The 20,365-nt window shown below is 39.3% G+C and overlaps 1 protein-coding gene across 1 annotated transcript in view; it reads left to right on the top strand.

Moving 5' to 3' along the window:
* The window catches only part of ryr2a (ryanodine receptor 2a (cardiac)), a 275,757-nt gene that overhangs the window by 195,702 nt on the left and 59,690 nt on the right, over positions 1–20,365 (top strand). Inside the window, 11 exon segments of the mRNA XM_044179528.1 lie at positions 1,091–1,228; positions 1,338–1,415; positions 1,649–1,724; positions 2,342–2,465; positions 3,161–3,276; positions 3,914–3,978; positions 4,661–4,782; positions 5,096–5,145; positions 9,964–10,024; positions 15,949–16,187; positions 16,453–16,534. Coding sequence (XP_044035463.1) covers positions 1,091–1,228; positions 1,338–1,415; positions 1,649–1,724; positions 2,342–2,465; positions 3,161–3,276; positions 3,914–3,978; positions 4,661–4,782; positions 5,096–5,145; positions 9,964–10,024; positions 15,949–16,187; positions 16,453–16,534 — 1,151 coding nt within the window.

Consider the following 20,365-nt stretch of genomic DNA (forward strand, 5'->3'; position numbering starts at 1 on the left):
TTTTGAGTTTTAACTTAACCAGGTAGCTGAGTGTCGGTGTATTCAGCTGTGTTACAGCACAGTATCACCAAATGTGCGCCAGATCTGGCCAAAATATGGCTGCACGATTTGGATAGGTTCTATGGGTGCCAGCCTTGGTCCAGTGTCAGCTCATGGGATCCTGATCATTTACCACAAGCATGACATGAGTCTGGATACCCAGTGTTCGGGTGAACTAGGGAAGTCAGATTTACTGACGCATGCAGTTGTCTACCATGATTGTAGTTTCACTTAAAGGGAACTTGTGGAATTTTTGACCTCTAATAGCGCTATGGAGAAGTTTTTCCTATGGAGAGTGGGTCACCGTTTTGTTTGTCGCATGCATGTTCACAAGGACGCAGGTGACACGATATGCATTCCTGCCAAGAGCTTCACACTATTCCACTAATCAACAGGTGGCAGTAACGTGCCAATGTATACATCAATGCACCAGCAAAGGCAGAAAAGAAGAAGAATGCTTGCTAGTAAACATTCAATTCAATTCAAAATACTTTATTCATCCCTCAAGAGGTAATTCAAGGCAAGCGAGCCAGCAAACAGGATATAAATATGGATGCAAACAATGCAGGATTCAGACTGGAAGGAAATGCATTCATCATGTTTGTTAGACCTCAAGGATACCCTTCAGTTAAGGAACCCTTAACTGAAGCCTTAAATCTATCTTTGAAGGAAGGAGGATGATTGAAGAACAGTGCATGTTAAAATGTATTCTTCTTCCCTCAGGCACTGTAAAGACATAGATTGGCACAGGTCTTTTTAAAGACTTGTATTTAAAAGACTTGCAGTGAGAGGACTTTCTTGGTCCAGAACGAGTAGGATGAGTATGTCTCTGAAAATGTCATGGAAAATGATCTTTTGAAAAGAGAGAAAACCTTTTTGTTCTCCATTTATGATGGACACCTCTTAAAATGGAATAATGTCAAGGAAATACTGTTGTATTTTGATAGGTCACAGTGTTGTGTGGTTAATTGCAGTTTTGTAGATGAAATATTTTTTTAGAGGTACTGACTCACTGTCAGTTTTTGTCTAAAGTTTGGTTGTAATCTTGCAGGATAAGGAGGCGTATTACTGGCCAGTCAGAGAGTCTCTGAAGACCATGCTGTCATGGGGCTGGAGCATCGACAGGATCAGAGAGGGTGACCCTGCCAGCCTCCACAACAAGTCCAGGAGGATATCACAGGCCAGCCAGGTATACACACACACAATTTAACTTTAACATTAACATTTTGGTATTCATATAGAAAAAAGGAAAACCACATGAAAACGTGACATCAATATATAGCCTGTGTCTTCCACAGCTGTCTTTTGAAGGAGCTCCAGCTTTCAGCCCCAGACCCATTGATATGAGCAATGTTACACTGTCTAGAGACATGCAGGTAGGTTACATTATACACACACACACACACACACACACACACACACACACACACACACACATATATTTATATATACAGTATATATGAACAAATAAAAGAGAAACTTGTTTGATCCCAGAGCTTAACCTGGGCTATTATAGCACTAAGGAATATTGATAGTATTGTGGATGAATAGATGAATTGATATGTGCCGTTTAACAGAGTCACATATGTTTAACATTGTTTCTCTCTAGTCAATGGCAGAGTTGCTTGCAGAAAATTATCACAATATCTGGGCCAGGAAAAAGAAAATGGAGCTGGAAGCCAAAGGTAGATATAACACAACACCACACACAGTGTTTCCTAAAACTTTTTCCTTTTCTTCCATCACCACCAACTTTATATTGTTGCCATTATTTGATGAAACAAAGGCATGGATCAGGGTTTAGCATAAAACACAATAGTCTGAATTAGGGGTGTCGCAATACACCAGTATTGACGATAATCGTGATATTTAAAAATGAAATATTGATGTCAAGTTAATAATACACATATGATAATATCGTGTAAATTATCCAGCGCCTCGTATATCATTTCCATTTCTTTCCATTCTCCCTTTCTCATAGTAGGTAGCGGTAATGCACCTTAAAGGGACAGTTCACCCCAAAATCAAAATTACCAGTCATTAGCTGGTTACTCAAGATAATCCACACACCTGTTGTGAGCAGTTTCATGTAGGAATTATTAGTAGAAAGAAAACAGTCAATGAACACTAATTCACTCTGAGCTGATGGAGAGGCCAGTAATACAATTAGTTAAAAATTCATGCTTTTGAGTTTCCTGTAGCTTTACTGATCATTGAAAGGGGTGCTCAAACAAACAAGGGTCCTCTTTGTGTCAGCCTGTTATTTTCGTTCTCCATCCTGTTGTGTGGCTGTTGTCTCCAGGTGGAGGAAACCATCCTCTGCTGGTTCCGTATGATACACTGACTGCCAAAGAGAAATCCAAAGACAGAGAAAAAGCACAAGACATCCTCAAGTTCCTCCAGATCAATGGTTACACTGTGTCCAGGTAGGAAATAGACTTAGTACTGTAGAGAACATTTGAATTTTGTATGCATTTGATTGGTGGAATTCAAATATGAGTTGTGAGATTTGCCTGATGGCATACTACAGTATTTGCGTAACAGTGTGTATCTCTACTGGGTTTGTTTTCACAAGCTAAAAGGAACAGTCTGACTCAGGAAATATGCTTGTTTGCTAAAATGTCTGACCCGGAATCATGTCAATTTCATCTCTTTGTGTCCAGAACAAAGGTCTGGGATGTGTTTAGCCTAACATACCACAGAGAGTGTGAGAAGAGGGAAACTGCTAGCCTAGCTATTCAAATAAAAAATGGCTTCCACGATAACTAGCAACGAGGACGTTTGTGTGCATTCAATTCACTCTGCTGTTGTCGGTCAAGAAATAGTTCCAAATACCTAAACATGTTAAATAAACAAGACACAACTGTTAAATAAGACAGCTTTACAGTTGTTGGAAGGTATGTTTTCAGCTTTGACAGAGCTCAGCTAGCGGCACCTCCCTACTTCCAGTCTTTATGCCAAGCTGAACACATCCCAGACCCATCTCTGTACTGGATGCACATATATGAAATTGATATAGATATGAAATCTATCCTCTCATGTGAATCTGGGTAATATGAAAAATCAGTGTATTTCCCAAAATGTCAGATCATTCCTTCCAGAGTGTGCATGTTGTTTCCAGAGTTGTGGAGTCTCAGGAGCTGGACACTCCAGCTATAGAGAAACGGTTTGCCTACACCTTCCTCCAGCAGCTCATCACATATGTAGACCAGGCACACCAACACATGATGGAGTTTGGTGAGACTTTTATGTTATTCAGACAATGATAAACAAATGACAGTTCTGACATTGATATAATGCAATGTGCATGCTATGCAAGTACTGTATGTAACTTGAACAATTCATGAAGGCTGGTGCAGAGAGGAAGGTGCTATATTACCAAAATAACAACAATGTACAGAGTGGGTGGTTACCTGATAGTCATGCAATAAGCACAATTTATATCCGAGTAAATTATATGCAGTTGTTTTTATTTGCCTACACATACCATTCATTTTTAGACAAGGCCATGCAATTTGTTATAACACCCAGTTTGTACTTGACAGCACTGACTCCCTGAAGCAAGGAACGTCATTAGAAAGAGGTGCAAAGATTTTGTGCAAGACCCACCAGCACCACCCAATGTGTCAAACATCGTGTCACCCCTATTATTTTCTGTGCAACACACCATGTACTCAGAATGGCCAATGCTACCAATGCTTTTCAGTGGACTCTGCACCACAAATTGAACTGCATAAATGTTTTAGGGTTTGATAAAGGAAAAATTGTGTTCCTAGCTCAACCACCTGACGTGATGTGCAGATGTCAGATGAATGTCACCATGTAAATCTATCCAGACCTTATTGTCTTTGATTGTGTTCTACCTGTTGTTTAGATGTGGGAACAAGACCAAAGGGAGAGAAGATTCCTCATGAACAGCAGATTAAGTTCTTTGGAAAGGTCAGAACTCATCATTTTATTTGATTCATCAGTCAGTTGGGTATTTTGGCATGTTTATTTTGACTTGGAGTTTAAGATAAAGTCTGAGAAAAACATTGCTTAATAAAGATTTAAACACCATATTGAAATACGGGTCTGTATGGCCCGAAGCAACCAGTGAACTTGACAGTGTGCAATACAAAAATTATGTTATCCAGCAGTAATCTTCAAGCTTATCTGCGACAGTATTCCAAATCATCTCATAAGGGTTTATCAAAACTGCCACTAATTCTAATTATTTCTTATAAACTGATAAATAATATGACAAACATATAGTCCAATGTGAGCAGGGCGTTTCTGATAAAGAGAGTATACTGTAGTTTTCAGTGAAATAACCCTGGATAAATTAAAGCAATATATAGAGTATATATAATAATTTATTTTACTCTTTTTTAAAATCACAATTTTAATATATGTATGTTGTATTGGTTACTAGTTTTATTCGACTCACTCACTGGTGGTGAAATTAAACCAATTCTTTGCATGAATTAACAGGTGTTTCACTGAAATTGACCTAAAAAAACAATCGTTTTTAAAGACTTAACGGTGGTCTTTTAACTTTTTTCCTAAGATCCAATTTTTTCTATTTGAAAGACAGACAGATAGGTAATTACACTGTGTATCTATGCCATTTAACCCTCAGGTTGTCTTGCCATTGGTGGATCAGTACTTTAAAAACCACAGGCTGTACTTCCTGTCCACAGCCATCCATCCAATCAGCAGTGGTGGCCATGCCTCCAACAAGGAGAAGGAGATGGTGACCAGGTGAGTGTGACAAATGATACAACACTAGACTGATAGAAAACCAACAATGCCAGTATTGCAGGGTATAGCTCTCGCTCTCATGTATTCTTGTTTAAATGTTGAATAAGACCTTAACTGTATGTTGGAGACTGCTATTTCTAATTGAGTGTATGTGTATGACAGTCATTGAGCTGTTTGAAGTCTCAACAGCTTGACATCAGGCTGTGTGCCTTTCTCTGGGTCTCTCTCATTTGATTGTCTCACAACTTTCTTTGATCTCTTTCTCTACTTCCCTCTCTACCTACTCCTCTCTCCTTTCATTGAATCTTTTCAGTCTTTTCTGCAAACTGGGAGTTCTTGTCAGACATAGGATATCCTTATTTGGTAAGGACGTTCATGCCTAATGCTTCCACTTCTGCTCCTTCTCTGCTGTTGTTCTGACTGAGTGTGAATGCAGTGTGAATGGTTTCATACTATGCCGAAGATGTTGACATATTTAGACATGATGATCTTGATGGCCCTTAGGGGAAAATGATGGGAACTGACTTTTAGACTTGAAGGGACTGTAATCGGTATCAGATCACATGACTACTTCATGTGATCCATGATTACATAATTGCTCGTACTAGTGACGAACCCACAGAGATTTATCACCAACTCTGCAGTTCCTCTCATCTCTACTAAGTTTAATAGTATCTGTCAGCTCATTGTTTTGGTTTTACTACCCCCAACCTTACTGTTGTGGTTCAGTCTCACTGCTCTCATTTTATCAGCGTTGTTGTCGGGCACAGAAGGCAGCTGTTTTCTAGGGCTGGGTTTAAATAAAACAATTTTCTAATTCAAATCGATCTTCATTTGAATTTGATTCGATTCATAAAATCCGAGATCTATCTTTTAATATATGCCTTTTCCCGTGGCAGCGTGAAGCTTTAATCCCGTTTGGGCTTGTGTCCATATAGCTTAGCGTTTTTTTCTGTCAGAGAAGCGCTGGAGTGAAGCGCTTGTGCAGTGAGAGAGAAAACTCTCTCTCTCTCTCTCTCTCTCTCTCTCTCTCTCTCAAAACCTAACACAGCAGTGGCAGATGGCCGCCCACCATTGAGTCTGGTTCTGTCCAAGGTTTCTGCCTCTTAAAGGACGTTTTTCCTTGCCACTGTCGCCAGATGCTAGCTCATGGTGGGATTTGTTGGGTCTCTGTAATTAATATTATAAAGAGTACGGTCTAGACCTGCTCTGTAGGAAAAGTGCAATGAGATAACTTCTGTTATGAATTGGCGCTATATAAATAAAATTGAATTGAATTGAAAAATGCTGCACATGGGTTTTGTTTCTGCCTAGCAGATTTCACTAAAAAGTGAAAAAAAAACACCCAGGTCAGAAAGTGGTGTTTACCCGTATTTTTTCAATGTATGAGGCTGGGATGTAGCCGGTTTCCCCCAAGCTGCAGTGGGACCCCAGCCAACAGTGTTAGTTGCTCCTCTCCAGGAGAAGCTTTCTCCAGCCGCAAAGTGCAGCGAGTTGGGCTCCGCGGATCGGAAGGCGTACCGAAGCTGCAATACTGGAATACTTGGGGAAACTTTGAGATTTGGCTGCTTTCACGTGTTGTGCTGCTAGCTTGATGAACTCTTTCTCTGAGCTAAAAACAGCACATAGAAGCACCGGACGTAAGACGAAGGAAGTTCACAACCAGTGCTTATAAATGTTGACACATAATCACGGGGTATTAAAGCGTGAAAGTTCTACAACATATTATGCTAACTTACGTGTATCACAGAGGTTCTGAAAGTCGAGTGAAAATCTGTCATTCAGGTATACAGGTTCCCGGGCTCATCTGACTGACTGACTGTGTGAGCGGTCATCAAACAATCTATGTCGAATCTTTCTAACAATCTATCTTTTTTTTATGCGGAAATAACAGCCCAACATTCAGAAATGCAATACTTGATGATTAAGGGACATTATTTTCAACCTTAAAAGTTTTTTTTCTTAATATCTATATATTTATTTATAAAGTAATGGTTGGGGAAACACTGGGGCGTCTGAGTGGAAATATCAGCTCTGTTATAGGTGATTTAAAGGGTTAATTTTTTATGTAAACATTAATATTTTTAGTAATGCACCACGTTAGAGGGTTTCTTGTACAATTTACAGCATTAGTTCTCTGAGAATCTCTTTCATATCCAAGCAAAACTGGTATTGTTACTAAAATATCCCTAACCGAACTGATATCGAATCAAAAATCAAATCAGGACCTTGTGAATCGGAATCGAATCAATTCAGGAAATCAGTGGCGATACCCAGCTCTACTGTTTTCTACAAAAAAGCTCTAAAACCCATTGTACACTACCTCCTCAGTAGCAAAGAGCAGACAGGCACAATTAGAGACTAGCTGGTGAACATAGTGGAGCATTTAGCAGCAAACAGAGCTAACAGAAGACTATTGGACTTAAATTCATCAGCCGGACCAGGGGCGGACTGGCAACAAAAATCAGCCTGAGAATTTGCAACCTTGGAAATGGTCAAACCTACAGCAGGACTCTAGCATTGAAACCTCAAGGTTAACAAACACATTTTGTTAGTTCATTTAGCTAGTTCACAGCACATAGCATGTAAGCATGACTACTCCCTGCTCACTCCTCTTTGATGTTTCTGCCTCTTCACCACTGTCCTCATCATCATCTGCATGCTGCCTAAATAAATCTATTATCTTAGCACACTTTTCGGCGTAAGCCAACAAAGCACACCTTATCTGCACCTGGCACCAGCCGTGGGTTTTCTTTTTTTATACATGTTTCTACAACGAGTGCTACATACTTTGAATAATGAATGCTAGATACTAACATCCTGAGTGCTAGATACTTTCAGTTTCAGTTGTGATGGCAACTGCTATACCTGCTATTATGGATTTCACCAGTCGTGTAGCTGCAGCTAAGATGACCTATTGAATGTCTGTATATAGGCTACGTATTGCCAGGGTTGGGAAAAAAAGACTGGCCCTCACAAGACCGGCTCACCGGAAAAAATTCCAGAACTTCACGATGGCCAGGCATGAGGTGGACGCAAACACCACTCCAAACGAATACTTATATTGCTCTGTGTCTGCTGGATGTGTTAATAGACGTATATTTGCTAACACAAATGGCTGCATTTATATAGCACTTTTATAACACACACACACACTAATACACCAATGGCAAGGACACTTCAACTTGTCATCCACGTATCGATGTGGGGAGGAGGAGCTGGGAATCGAGCCGTTAATCCCAATATATTTACTATTAATCAGGTCTTTATTTGCCATTGTTTATCCATCATATTTAATATCACATTTAAGTAAGACAAAATGTGTGTTTGAGTATAATGTACCTTATCTGGAGGAATGGGTTCAGCCTGGTCCTCTGAATGATATGAAGTGGTTTCTGTTGTAATTGGGGTTAGGAAAAAGTAACACTTTATATTAGGGTACACATAACAGACCATTAACTTGTTGCTTATTAACATGCATATTAATAGCATGTTGGCTCTTTATTAGTAATTATAAAGCACTTATTAATGCCTTATTCTGCATAACTATACTCTACAACTACTAGGCCATTAACTAAGAGTTTTTCCTCAATAACCTCCTAATTACTGCATATTGATAGTAAGTAAGGAAGTTGTTATACATGAATTATGATCTTAATATGCTTTGCTCAGTATGGGCCTTATAAGGTGGTAAACCACAAGAGTAGTCATTCTCCCCTTATAACTATGGTCTATTCTTATGTAACAAAACGCAAAACTACCAGTGTTAATAGTGTCCAAATAACTCTAAATTCTAAGTCTTTCTAACTCAGAATATGTTCTCCATATTAACCCACACAGGTTCCCTATTCTAATGTTGCCTCCTCTTCACACTTAGTAAATCCATTATTCTCTACTTGCACAATGTAGTGTGACATATAACCATTTTATGAACTGCATGTGACGTCTGTTTACTTCCTGTCAACTCTACAGTAATGTTACCTTCGCGTCAAACCTTAGTGATCACCTTACAGTGCTTTTTCATCTTTAAGTTAGTTATTTCACTTTTCACAGTTAGCTTTGTACATATTACTATAGCATTTACCGTTCGTATTTGTCTATAGTGTTTTTTTTTAAATCATTTTGATAATCACCTCAGTGTCTTAGATAACTGTTGGCGACGTTAGCTAGTCACTCAGTGTAGCACCAAAGTTAGCCTGATTTTCACTGCTTAGTTTACATTAGGTTGCTATGGCTCTTTTTACACTCGGTGCTTGGAAGAGCTGCGAAAGTTGTGAAAGCGAGCAGCATCGCAACAAAACAGGGACCCACATGTATAGACATCTATAACAGACTCCATAACACTACTAGTGGTCAAAAACTCCACAGGGTACCTTTAAAAGTTAAAATCAGACCATGTTTTTGTGTGAGCAATACTGCGGACTGAGTGAAGATCTGTTACTGTACACAGGAACTGAGACACATTATAGAATAAGTTGTACAATAGAGGTTTGCATCTGTAATTGTTGATATACAACTGTGTGCTACCATATGTGATCATAAATGACAGTAACGTGTTTGTGTGGGACAGAGACACAGATAGAGGATGAATATTAGAAAGCTCAAGAACATCCTTAAATAGTGTGTGCATGGGTGTGTGTATGCATGTATGATATCGTGGATGTGTATATACTCATCCTCTGTTCAGCGTGTGTGTGTGTTGTGTGGCGTGTATTGCAACTTGTACCAAAGCATCGCGTCTTACTCCTCAAAGTAAAAAGATATTCCGCCTCCGCAGACTAAAACCTGATACAATTGGAAGCAAATAAAAAAAAATTTTGGGCAAATAAAAGATGTTTATTATTGGTATTTATTAGGCTTTTATTATGATTGTTACTTTTCAGTACTGTTGACAACGTAAAACGCTTGGAATTAATAGACTTACATTAATAATATCCCCACTTATGAATATGACTTAAGCTTTTATTTTTAAAGGAATATCTTTTTTCTTTGAATATGATGCTCTGCTGTGTTATTTACTAAAGCACATACATGATGGATGTGATTCTTCAGATTTGTTTTCCTCAGACAGACAGCTTCTATTGAGCTCTTGTTTTGCTGTTTTGCCGATAGGAACTTCAAACCCTACCCAGTATGTACAGAGGGTTTTCTTTTTATTATGTGATCCTGTCTACTTCCCAGGTAACAATGCCACATCCATAGTCAACTGTCTGCAGATACTGGGACAAAGCCTGGATGCCAGGTAAGGAAAGACATTAACTGTGAGGTGTGTATACACCAGGGAAGGTAAAACTCTTTGTACAAACCATTGTTGAAGGACACATAATATGCATATTGTCCCATGATGTTAAAGATGAATACTGACAATGCTTTTACAGAGAAGAGCCACTGGAAGCAAACAAATTGCATAACATCGTATCAGCCTTTTCTTGCTCATTGCAGTGGCCGTGTCAGTGAGCGAGTAGCTTGCTCATTAGCAAACATTGTGTAAATAAGCAACCCGCACTTTCTTCCACAATTTGTGCCAAGCAGCACTTCGTTTTTGTTTGTATCTGGAATCCTGGAGGCTAGCGAGACAGGAAAGAAGGATCCCAGAAAGTACAATAACAATCTTCTTTTCCACAGACATGTCTCCACAGCAAGACTAAACTTCCTGACCCAGCAGTGCATTGCTTTTTTGTTGGCACTTTTTCAGCAAAACATTGTGTAACTGCCAGCTGCCCTAATTTGCGTAAAGTTGAACATTTTCAACTTTCGACCCCTGCCTTTTTTTATATTGCTGGTCAGTCCTGTGTTGCCGGAATCCCACAATGCCTTGCGAAGCATTTCGCTCATGCCCCATAGAAAATGAAAGGGGTGGGGTGTCTTTACTCTTATGGTAAATAGTAAATGGACTGTACTTGTATAGCGCCTTTCAAGTCTTCTGACCACTCAAAGTCATTAACCCCATTCACACACATTTATAAGCAACTGCCCAAGGACATGTGGGCTAGGGTAAGCCGGGGATCGAACCGCCGCTCTTCTGATTAGTGGACATCCCGCTCTACCACCAAGCCACAGCCGCCCCATATAATATTAGTGAATGAATAAAAGAGTGGACAAACATGAATACATACATATGTACATACATTCCAAAAACAAATTGATCTGACCTGAACCAACAGCGAATGAACCTGAACATATGCATTTTAGCTTTATTGGCCATTCAATAGTAAGGGGTTCTATTCTATATCTATAGGTTCTATTTATTGATTTGCCTGTTTTCAGAGATCTGAATCCTCTTCAGCTTTTAATATGAAACGTTTCCTTTTTGTTTTCACATTTCACATCATAAGCTTCATACATGCATCAAAGCCCCCTTCGAATTTCAGAATCTGTAACATTATCAAAGTAATATTATCTAGGATGAGTCATGCAGTGTGTGAAATCAAGTAGAGAATGGGTAAGCTTTGTAGAAAAACCCCTGATGGTGCTGCATGGTTAACTGATTGTACAGTTTTGGATCCATTTATAATATGTGTATAGTGGTAGTGTAAGTGAATTATTCTTCATTTCCTGTTCATGCATGTTTGTTGTAAACTTTTTGCATCATGGCATCACTCTGTGTGATGAAATGCTTGCAGACATTTATATTGTGTGCATCAGAGCAAATCAGAAGCTGATTTTGCACAAAAGTCAAAATGGCAGAAAACCGTCGTGATGCAAGTGAGAACCAGTATATTCAACAGATTAGTCTAAAGCCAAGGAGTGACTACAGGCCTTACAGTTTGGCACTTAATAACTATATTTCCAATCACTCTTTTTGCTTTTCTTATGTTGTTTCTTATGTTTCCTATCTTTGGACTTGTTAGGGTGCCAAGCATCAAAGGGGGAGTGTTGTGACATGTAAGAGTTGGTTTAATGAATGAAAACATTCCCTTTAGTGAAACCATTAGTTCAGTATAAGTATAACACCTTTAATATATAAATCTTCAACCTTTTCATACATCAGCACACTTTTTTCTACGGCCAAAACAAATGCAAAAAATATATTCTGGGTAATTTTAGCAAACTTATTCAGCTACCATTCTGATATTTTTATTATGTTTGTTTCTTGTCTTACACTGTTCATCCAATTTGCCATATGGAAAAGTAAGCATCTTTAGGATGCCTTTAGTATGCCTTCTTAGCTCCAAACATCATTGATACTCCGAACAGTTTGGCTGTGCAGCTAAATTAATCTGTTACAAAATTCGTCAGTATATCTGTGTGTAAATTTCAAGCAATCCCTCTAAACCTTTTCACATACAGACACTTTTATTTCCACTGAGTTACGAAGTTAAGGACAGGTCTGATAAATATAGACTGGTGAATTTCAGTCATTAAATCAACCACCATTTCAGTTTTGGCAAAAATGCATTTTTTCCATAACTTCTAATAACTGCAGCTATGGCATGCCGCCTCAGCTCTAACTCATGTCAACATTCTGCTATTGGCAGGACTGCACACTGATGTGTGTTTTGATGTCTTACTGCTGCCTTTGTTCCAACTGCTACAACTGGTGTTGTTGTGCTCAGTCATCTTGTGTTGGCCCAGTTTAAGAATCTCCAGCAGCACCATCTTGCAGCTCTATTTAAACTTCTGGCAACTAACTCAGCTAAAACCACTTCAAGAAGGCTTGTTAAGGAAATAGCTGACTACTTCATGCATCCCTCTGTTGGTAATACCAACCATCCTAGCACTTTGCACGGACAGCAATTCATGATATTCAGTCTCACTCATAGTTTGAATGTGCTTAAGTATTTGCACCGAATAGTTAACATTTTCCATGTGGCTCTTACACCATAACTGCTTAATACACTTTAAGACATTCGTCATTGAGTGTCTTGCAAAACTATGCAAGTTTTCATTTCAGTATTTACATGCTGTGTGGTATACATGCTGAGCTGCTGCTCTTTAGGTTGAAGTTGCTTCCAGAAATGCTTAATTTTTTGTCATAGATGTAAAAGTAAATGACTACAGCTCCTGGTTTGTCATTTAAAAGTATTTCTACTTATGTTCATCATAAAGGTGGTGCTCATCAATAATACATCAAATATCTGTTCTATTGCTCATGATTTTTGTTCTAAGCTGGAGGGCCTGATTCTTCATATTGCAAGTGTGGTAGGCTATTATATGCCCCTGTGGTCCAGCTTTTGCTCCTCTTCATTTCCTTAATGTGTATGACACTGATAGCCTTTAGTAAGTGCAGGCTCCTCATCACTCCAAAATCAAAACATCCTGTCCAAAATCAACTGGCTAGAACAACCACTGGCAGAAGGCAATGTTCCTGTAGATATGGAAGAAAACGATTTTAATAGTGTAATGCTGGAATCAGACATTTGGGGCTACTTATATGAGCCAGAATACAGTGCGGAGGCTTTAAGGAGTATGGAGGAGGAAGAGTCAAGCACTGCCAGCCGGTGAGGATAGTGGCGCAGAGCTGCCGTGTTCCAGGGACAACTGGTGATGTCGCTGCGGTAAATGTGCAGCAATGGAAACAGAAGTGGAGTCGCTGTGCGCTACACCAAAGCTTTGGGCCACGTATGGACAGGGGAGTGCTTGAGACATACGTCAGGATCCCGAAAAGAAACTGGAACAAACAACCAAAGCCAGCAGGGCGAAACGGACATCTAAGCCTTGAATATATGCGATAGCCACAGTGTTTTGTTACTAGCACTACTACAATACACTTTCTTATGAGGCTTAGCACATACTAGTTTGTTATCCGGCAGGGCTATCAGAGTTCAGCCTAATGTTAACAGCTCTGACCGGCTATTTGTATGAGTTGGGTAAGTTTCAGAGTGGGAGTGGCCTTGGAAGGCAACGGGCCCAGTGCATTCTGGTTGTTGTAAGTTTTCTACCTTTTGAGCTAAATGGAATACCACAGCCCTTTTTCTCTGTTTTCTCTGGTCATGTAGCACCAATTTCAAAATTGTTTGCGTCTTTCTACTGCATAGACAGCCCAGTTTTTATGAAAATACCATCTTTCCAGTGGTGAAATATACCTTTAAACATGAAGACCTAAGACGTTTTTTAAAGAGGTGAAAATGACACCAGTGGCAAAAAAAACTATGCGATTCTCAAAATTCTGCCAAAATATTTTACAGAACTTATTTTTTGGTCTCATATAGCATATACATAAGGTTTGAACAAAATCTAAAATTTAAATGTACCTCTGTCTGATTTGACACAGAATTATCCTATTGCCTTGATGTGGCTGCTGAAGTTCAGATCTGAGTCTATTAAACAAGATTTCTAATTTGGGTTTTTGTCTTTATATCTTTGGAATCAAGCAGAGCAATAACTTTCAGTCTTTCCTCATTGGATGAACCAATCAGCAGAGCAAACTGTTACCTTGACTACGCGATGTGGCCGGTGTGTTGTTTAGTTCATTCTTTAATTCACACTAAACCACACTTTTTGTCTCCAATCCATTCATTCCCCCATACCTCTATTATCCCATCAGGTAACTCCCTCTTGGTTCACGCCATTCAACTCCTCTCTCTTACCCAATAACTAATGTGTATTGTCTTCTGTCTCCTGCTTAATAACCTAATTACAGTTTGGGTTATTAACTTTTGGCTTTGAAGATGGTGTATGCATGGCCTAAACTTTGACATAACATAGAAATACATAAAATTCATTTCTGTTCCTCATTTACACAGTACACAAGCCATAAAGAGAAGATGGAAATATGTCAGTTAGGCTTCATCTTAATTTTAAAACTATGCAGTTGTAAAGAAACATTACAGCAGAGTTTAATCAATTCAACCATATATTTAAATCCTTTGATGATGCTGTCATGAATGAGGTTATGTAAATGGCCATGTTTGATGTGTTTTTTCCAGAGAAAGAACATTAACTGACTTAAGCTGAACAGTAGCAACACACCGTTGTCATCTAATCTACTTCACTTTCATTCATCACTTTGATGCCAACTATACAGGCTGGCCAAACCTGACTAAATTGGACGAAATAATCTAAACTTGAGGTCCACTTAATTCATGAGCTTTCGACTGCATCTCACAGCCTTAATCTGTGAATGGAGATGGTTCAGTTGTCATCATGTGATCTATGTATGAAACTTCATCATGATCAACATCATCATCTACTCCTTGTAACTGCTGACCTGGAGCACCACCTGGACAGACTGCTGCTGCTCCTCTCTCTATCCTCCTCCTCATTAACAAGATGTTCTGCTCTGTGTAGAAGTTCCAAAGTTCCAGCCTCATGCTTAGGCCACACGAGACGACTGAACCAACTCCATTTGGTGATGAAGGCCATGAGATGTAGTTGCTTAGGTTCTCTGCCATAATGCAAAGGGTGTGTTGGATATACTATATGTTTCAGTGAGAGGAGTATGCCATGTGAGTGTAGCAGCAGACATATTGGCTGCCTTATGTAACTCACATGCTTCACTTCATTTCAGTCAGCCAACTTGTGGAATAAATTATGTGAATGTAGAATATGTGCAGATGAAGTAGAATTAGTAATATTGGTTCACGACAAACGTTTTTGGATCTTAGATACAATCATTTACAAAATGTGGTGGATTCATACCCAATTTCTCTTTATTCTTACCCAAACTGTAGAAATAAAATTTGACCAATCAGTCTTATGAAAACACTGTAGCTTTTGACATATCAATATACTGTAATTTAGTTACTGTAAAGTTAGCAATGTGTACATTTTATGATGAGAAAGCTGCGTTGTTAACTATATTTTGCACTCAAATTCATTGAAAGGAATCAGACTAGAAATGGCTTTGTATAGCAACCATTAAACTGTCTTGTTTAGGGATTGAAGAGATAAAAATAAGTCATTTTAACAAAACAACCAAAAGTTGAGATTTCAAAGTGGCTTGGAAGCCATAAACCATAGTGAACATTGTATGTTGACATTCTGGTTTGAAATTTAGGCTCAGTCTTTGAAAGCATCTTATCCTGACATTTCACCTGTGATGTAATGTAGATTGTTTCTTTTGTGTTGCTTTGTTATCCAAGAGTATGTCATTTGTTTGCATTCTTTTGAGTAGCAGTGAATAGTAGAATGTGTGTGTTTTCATGTACCGTCTATTAATTCAGTTGGTTGGAAGAAGTAGCAATTGTAAAGATAATGTAAAACCTAACTCTCCCCATATATCAGGACAGTGATGAAGACTGGTTTGGAGTCAGTGAAGGCAGCACTGCGGTCTTACTTCGACAGTGCAGCAGAAGATCTGGAGAAGACGCAGGAGAACCTGAAGCTTGGTCAGTTTACCCACAGCAGAGAGCAGCCGCGAGGTGTCACTCAGATCATCAACTACACTACCTTCGCCCTGCTGCCCGTCCTCTCCTCTCTGTTTGAACACATTGGACAGAACATGTTTGGAGAGGACCTCATATGTGCGTACTGACTTGTAGTGTTCATATTATGTTTTATTGAGGCATCAAAGCAAACAATTAATGTTTTCTTCTAAAAGAATCTGGAGAATAATGTAGGATTTCCAACATGAAATAGAGTCCCGTTTCATTCTGATGCAAAACTTAATAGTTGGTAATTTACAGAAAAAAAAAAAGGAATTTCCTTTTTCCCCCCATTAAAAGAAATGACAGAACTCCCTGAAATGTAATCGGCAAAAGTTCTTATTTGTTTGCCTCTCTTCTCCAGTGGATGATGTCCAGGTTTCCTGCTACAGAATCCTCAACAGCCTCTACTTCCTGGGCACCAACAAAAGCATCTATGTAGAGAGGTAGAGTATACCCTACAGTACACATGTCTTTAAGGTACAGGAAGCCTGTTATAGAATCTTGTTTCTTCCACGTCTGAATCTAGGTTTACATGTACTTGCAGAGCATTTGAATTTACAGAGAACATTGAATACAACTCAAAATCAGCATTGTTTACTCTTTATTTTTCTCACTGATGTCCACACGCCAGGAAATTCCATTCGTGTCATGGTTGTATGGGAGAGTGGCAACAGGGGAAGGACCCAAGTGCAGACAGAGGGGGCAGCAGGATGACTTCAGTAATTCATTGATGAAATTAGCTTAGGTAGGCAGGCAAGTTCAGGTCTAGGTTAAGGTGACAGAAGCTGGAAAGCAAACACACAAGGCATGACAGCAACATAGTAACTAGGATGAACTCACAAAAGGAAGTGTGCCGGTATATGTAGAATGTGGCTAATGAGGAAAATGGAACAGGTGAGCAAGGAAGGCCAGGTGACTGGAAATGGAGATAAAGGGGTTACTGCAGAACAAGTGGGATTGGCTAGAGTCAGTGGCTGTGTTCGGAATCACATACTAGCTCACTATTCATACTAACTATGATGTCAAATTGAGTATGTAGTGCGTTCCAACTGCGTAGTATGTTGATTTTGTACACGTGAAATGCCCAGATGTAAACTAGATTAGCAAGAATTTTGAGTATGCACCGTGAGCTTACTGCACATACTCAACCACCTCAAAATGTATTGCGTCTCAACAGACTGTGCAATGGCAATCATGTGATGCAGTCACATGACTGTCTTGCTAGATTATACTTCAGTGTTAACAGTCTGCTGGTAATGGCATATTTAATTGTTCATTTAGTAGGCAGTATACACTTTGAGTATATGATTTCGAACACAGCCAGCCTGATGGCTGAGACAGGTGGAAAAGTCAGAGGGCATCTGGTGGACAGGTAGAGAATAGCAATGGTTAGGTTTGGGGAAGTTGGAATGTGGCTGAAGAGAGACAGAATGTGACAATTAGATGCAAATAACAGGGAAGAAACAACAAAGCCAAATATCTTAGGTTGCTATGACAACACACAGGGTAAAGGTGACAGGAATATCACAACCATAAATGGTTTGTTTGAACCAACAAGAAACCAAATGAAGTTTGTTTGTTGTGCTGAATGCTGATGGAGTATCAATACACCTTAGAAAAGAGACCGATTTAAGAACCCCATGAATGCTCTGATGTACTTTGTCCAGCAAGCTCTGTAATTGACTGTGTGTAAAATACTTAAAGCAGAGAGAGGGATGAGTTAATTTAACTTTGCAGACAAGCTGTTTAGCGTTACACATGCACCCCAAGCTACAGCTGTGACAGTAAAACAAGTAGCAAACAGTGTCACTGCCAATGTACAATTAATGTAAAAAGTGCACCTGTTGCTGAGCTTCAAGAAATCTCAACAACAGAGCTGCCATGTTGCCTCCTGCACTAAATGTGATTTACTTGCAGTTTGTTTTGTATTCACTTCTGCTGAATTTCACGCACACATTTTCTTCCGCCTTGGAATTTTTAGCGTGGAAAAATAAGCCAAATGTACATGTTCCTTGTGTAATAGTCCTTTAAAAATTTATTTCTATAGCACCAATTCATAACAGAAGTTCTCATTGCACTTTTCCTATAGAGCAGGTCTAGACCGTACTCTTATAATATTTACAAAGACCCAACAAAACCCACTTCATTAGGATCAATCTCCTAGCCAGTAAAGTGGTGATGGCGATTACATTCTTTTAGAATAAAGAGGGTAAAGAAGCTGACACCCCAAAGAGAGCACTGCTTAGGGTTGGGGTCCAGCTTTTGGCCCAGTATTTTAGACAAAGTATTGAAAATTATTGCCCTGATTATGACATCTGTCACAGATCAGGGAGACAGCCTTTTAAATCTTAGATAGGCGAGCCTTGGTGAAGTAAGTGTGGTGCACCACTTTACATTGACTCCAAATAATGCTTTGCACAAATAGGAGCTGTCATGTATCATCAAGCAGGTAACACAAGAACACATAGGATTGGACCCAAATGCAGACACACTGGCAGAACAGGAGCAGTTCATGAATTTATTGGAAAAACAAAAGGCTTACAGACTTACTGAGGCAGGCTGAGATGAAATTCAAAAGGCAGTCCTAAAAGGTAAACACAAATCCGTAAGGGAGCAGGCAGGAAATCCAAAAAACAAGCAGAAAGGCCAAAAACACTAGGAACACTGGGAGAATGGCTGGACTGCTTGACACAGAGGACGAGGACGAACTGGCAAAGAACAAAGGAAGAACACAGACTTAAATACACTCAGGTGAAGGGAGAAAACGAGACACAGGTGAAACTAATCAGGGCAGGGCAAACAATCAAAACTGGTGGGAAAAGCAAAAAAAGCAAACAAAGACAGGAAGTAAAACTACACAAGACACACAAATAAAACAGGAAATAACACAACTAAACCCCAAAATCACAACAGGAGCTGTGTACTCTTCCCAGTATCTCGCCCCAAACATCACACGTTATTTCCTCCCCCAAATCCATAATAACTTAATTGAATCAAGTGAGTCTATGCTTAAAGGTCCAGTGTGTAACATTTATACATTAACAGCTACTAGTAGAAATGGACTATAGAATTCATAAGTATGTTTTCATTAGTGTATAATCACCTTAAAATCACCTTACCTTAGAATAAGCCCTTATCTAAAGAGGGAACGGGTCCGTCGTGTTTCTACAGTAGCCCAGAACGGACAAACCAAACACTGGCTCTAGATGGGGCCATTCACATTTTCTGCGTTTTCACAATTTCACCGTTAGATGCCACTAAATCCTACGCACTGGACCTTTAAGTTATGAATCTGAGTATAGATTCTAGAGATAGCCCCTTTCAGAGATGGAGATGGAGATGAAGAGGTGAATCCTCTTGGGAAAATTAAGGGAAGGTATTTCGTACCAAGCTACAGGTCTGTAAGTATCTGAATCTTCTTTAGGAAACGAAAAACAGTCCAACAGCTGCTGAAAGAATGCAAAAACATTGTTAATGTATAAATCTTTAAAGGATTTAACACCTGCATTGGACCACACAAAAATGCACCATCTACTAGGGAAGGGGAATATACATGATTAAAAACTAAGGGGGCATTAATAGAGAATAAATGTAAACCAAAGTAATGTCTAAACTGACACCAGATCTTTAGGGGTTATTTCACAATTGAATTTTTTGTGTATAGAGATACAGAGGAAGTAATCAGATTGTAAAATAGGCTTGATGGCTCGATGGTTATTGATGGTATTTCTAAGAACTGATGCAAGACCACCAACGCAATTAACATCTCTTTCACAATTTTGAGTTTCCTGTATTGTGAAGGAAATGTTGAGAACTGGTTAACTCGTGATTGAAGAAGTTTCAGGAGACCTGGATGACTTGCGCAGAAGCATTTCTTGAAGCTTGATTGAGGAGAACAGATAAGCTATACAAGTGAATCACTGTGTACTGCCACCCAATTCTGAGGGATACTTCCTGGCAGGGAGTATTTAACCCCTACTAGACCTACTGAGATTCACTACGTGTCCAAATAGGGTAATTCTTCACCCAGCTATACACGTGTGAAGATTGAAGAAACAATGCTTACGTAAGTTAACATAAGTCACGTTGTATGTCACTTGGGCCACATAGAAAGTGCTTTGAGTAGTCAGAAAAACTAGAAAGGCGCTATATAAGTACAGTCCATTTACCATAGAGTGCATACTAAGGGGAGACAGTCTGCCAGTCTGTTGAGTCTGGGGCAGAATACAGAACACATCTCCTCTGACCTTGGTCTCCAGCTCAGCCTTATTAAG

This window comes from Siniperca chuatsi, linkage group LG20, assembly GCF_020085105.1.
Source record: "Siniperca chuatsi isolate FFG_IHB_CAS linkage group LG20, ASM2008510v1, whole genome shotgun sequence".
Classification (NCBI taxonomy): domain Eukaryota; kingdom Metazoa; phylum Chordata; class Actinopteri; order Centrarchiformes; family Sinipercidae; genus Siniperca; species Siniperca chuatsi.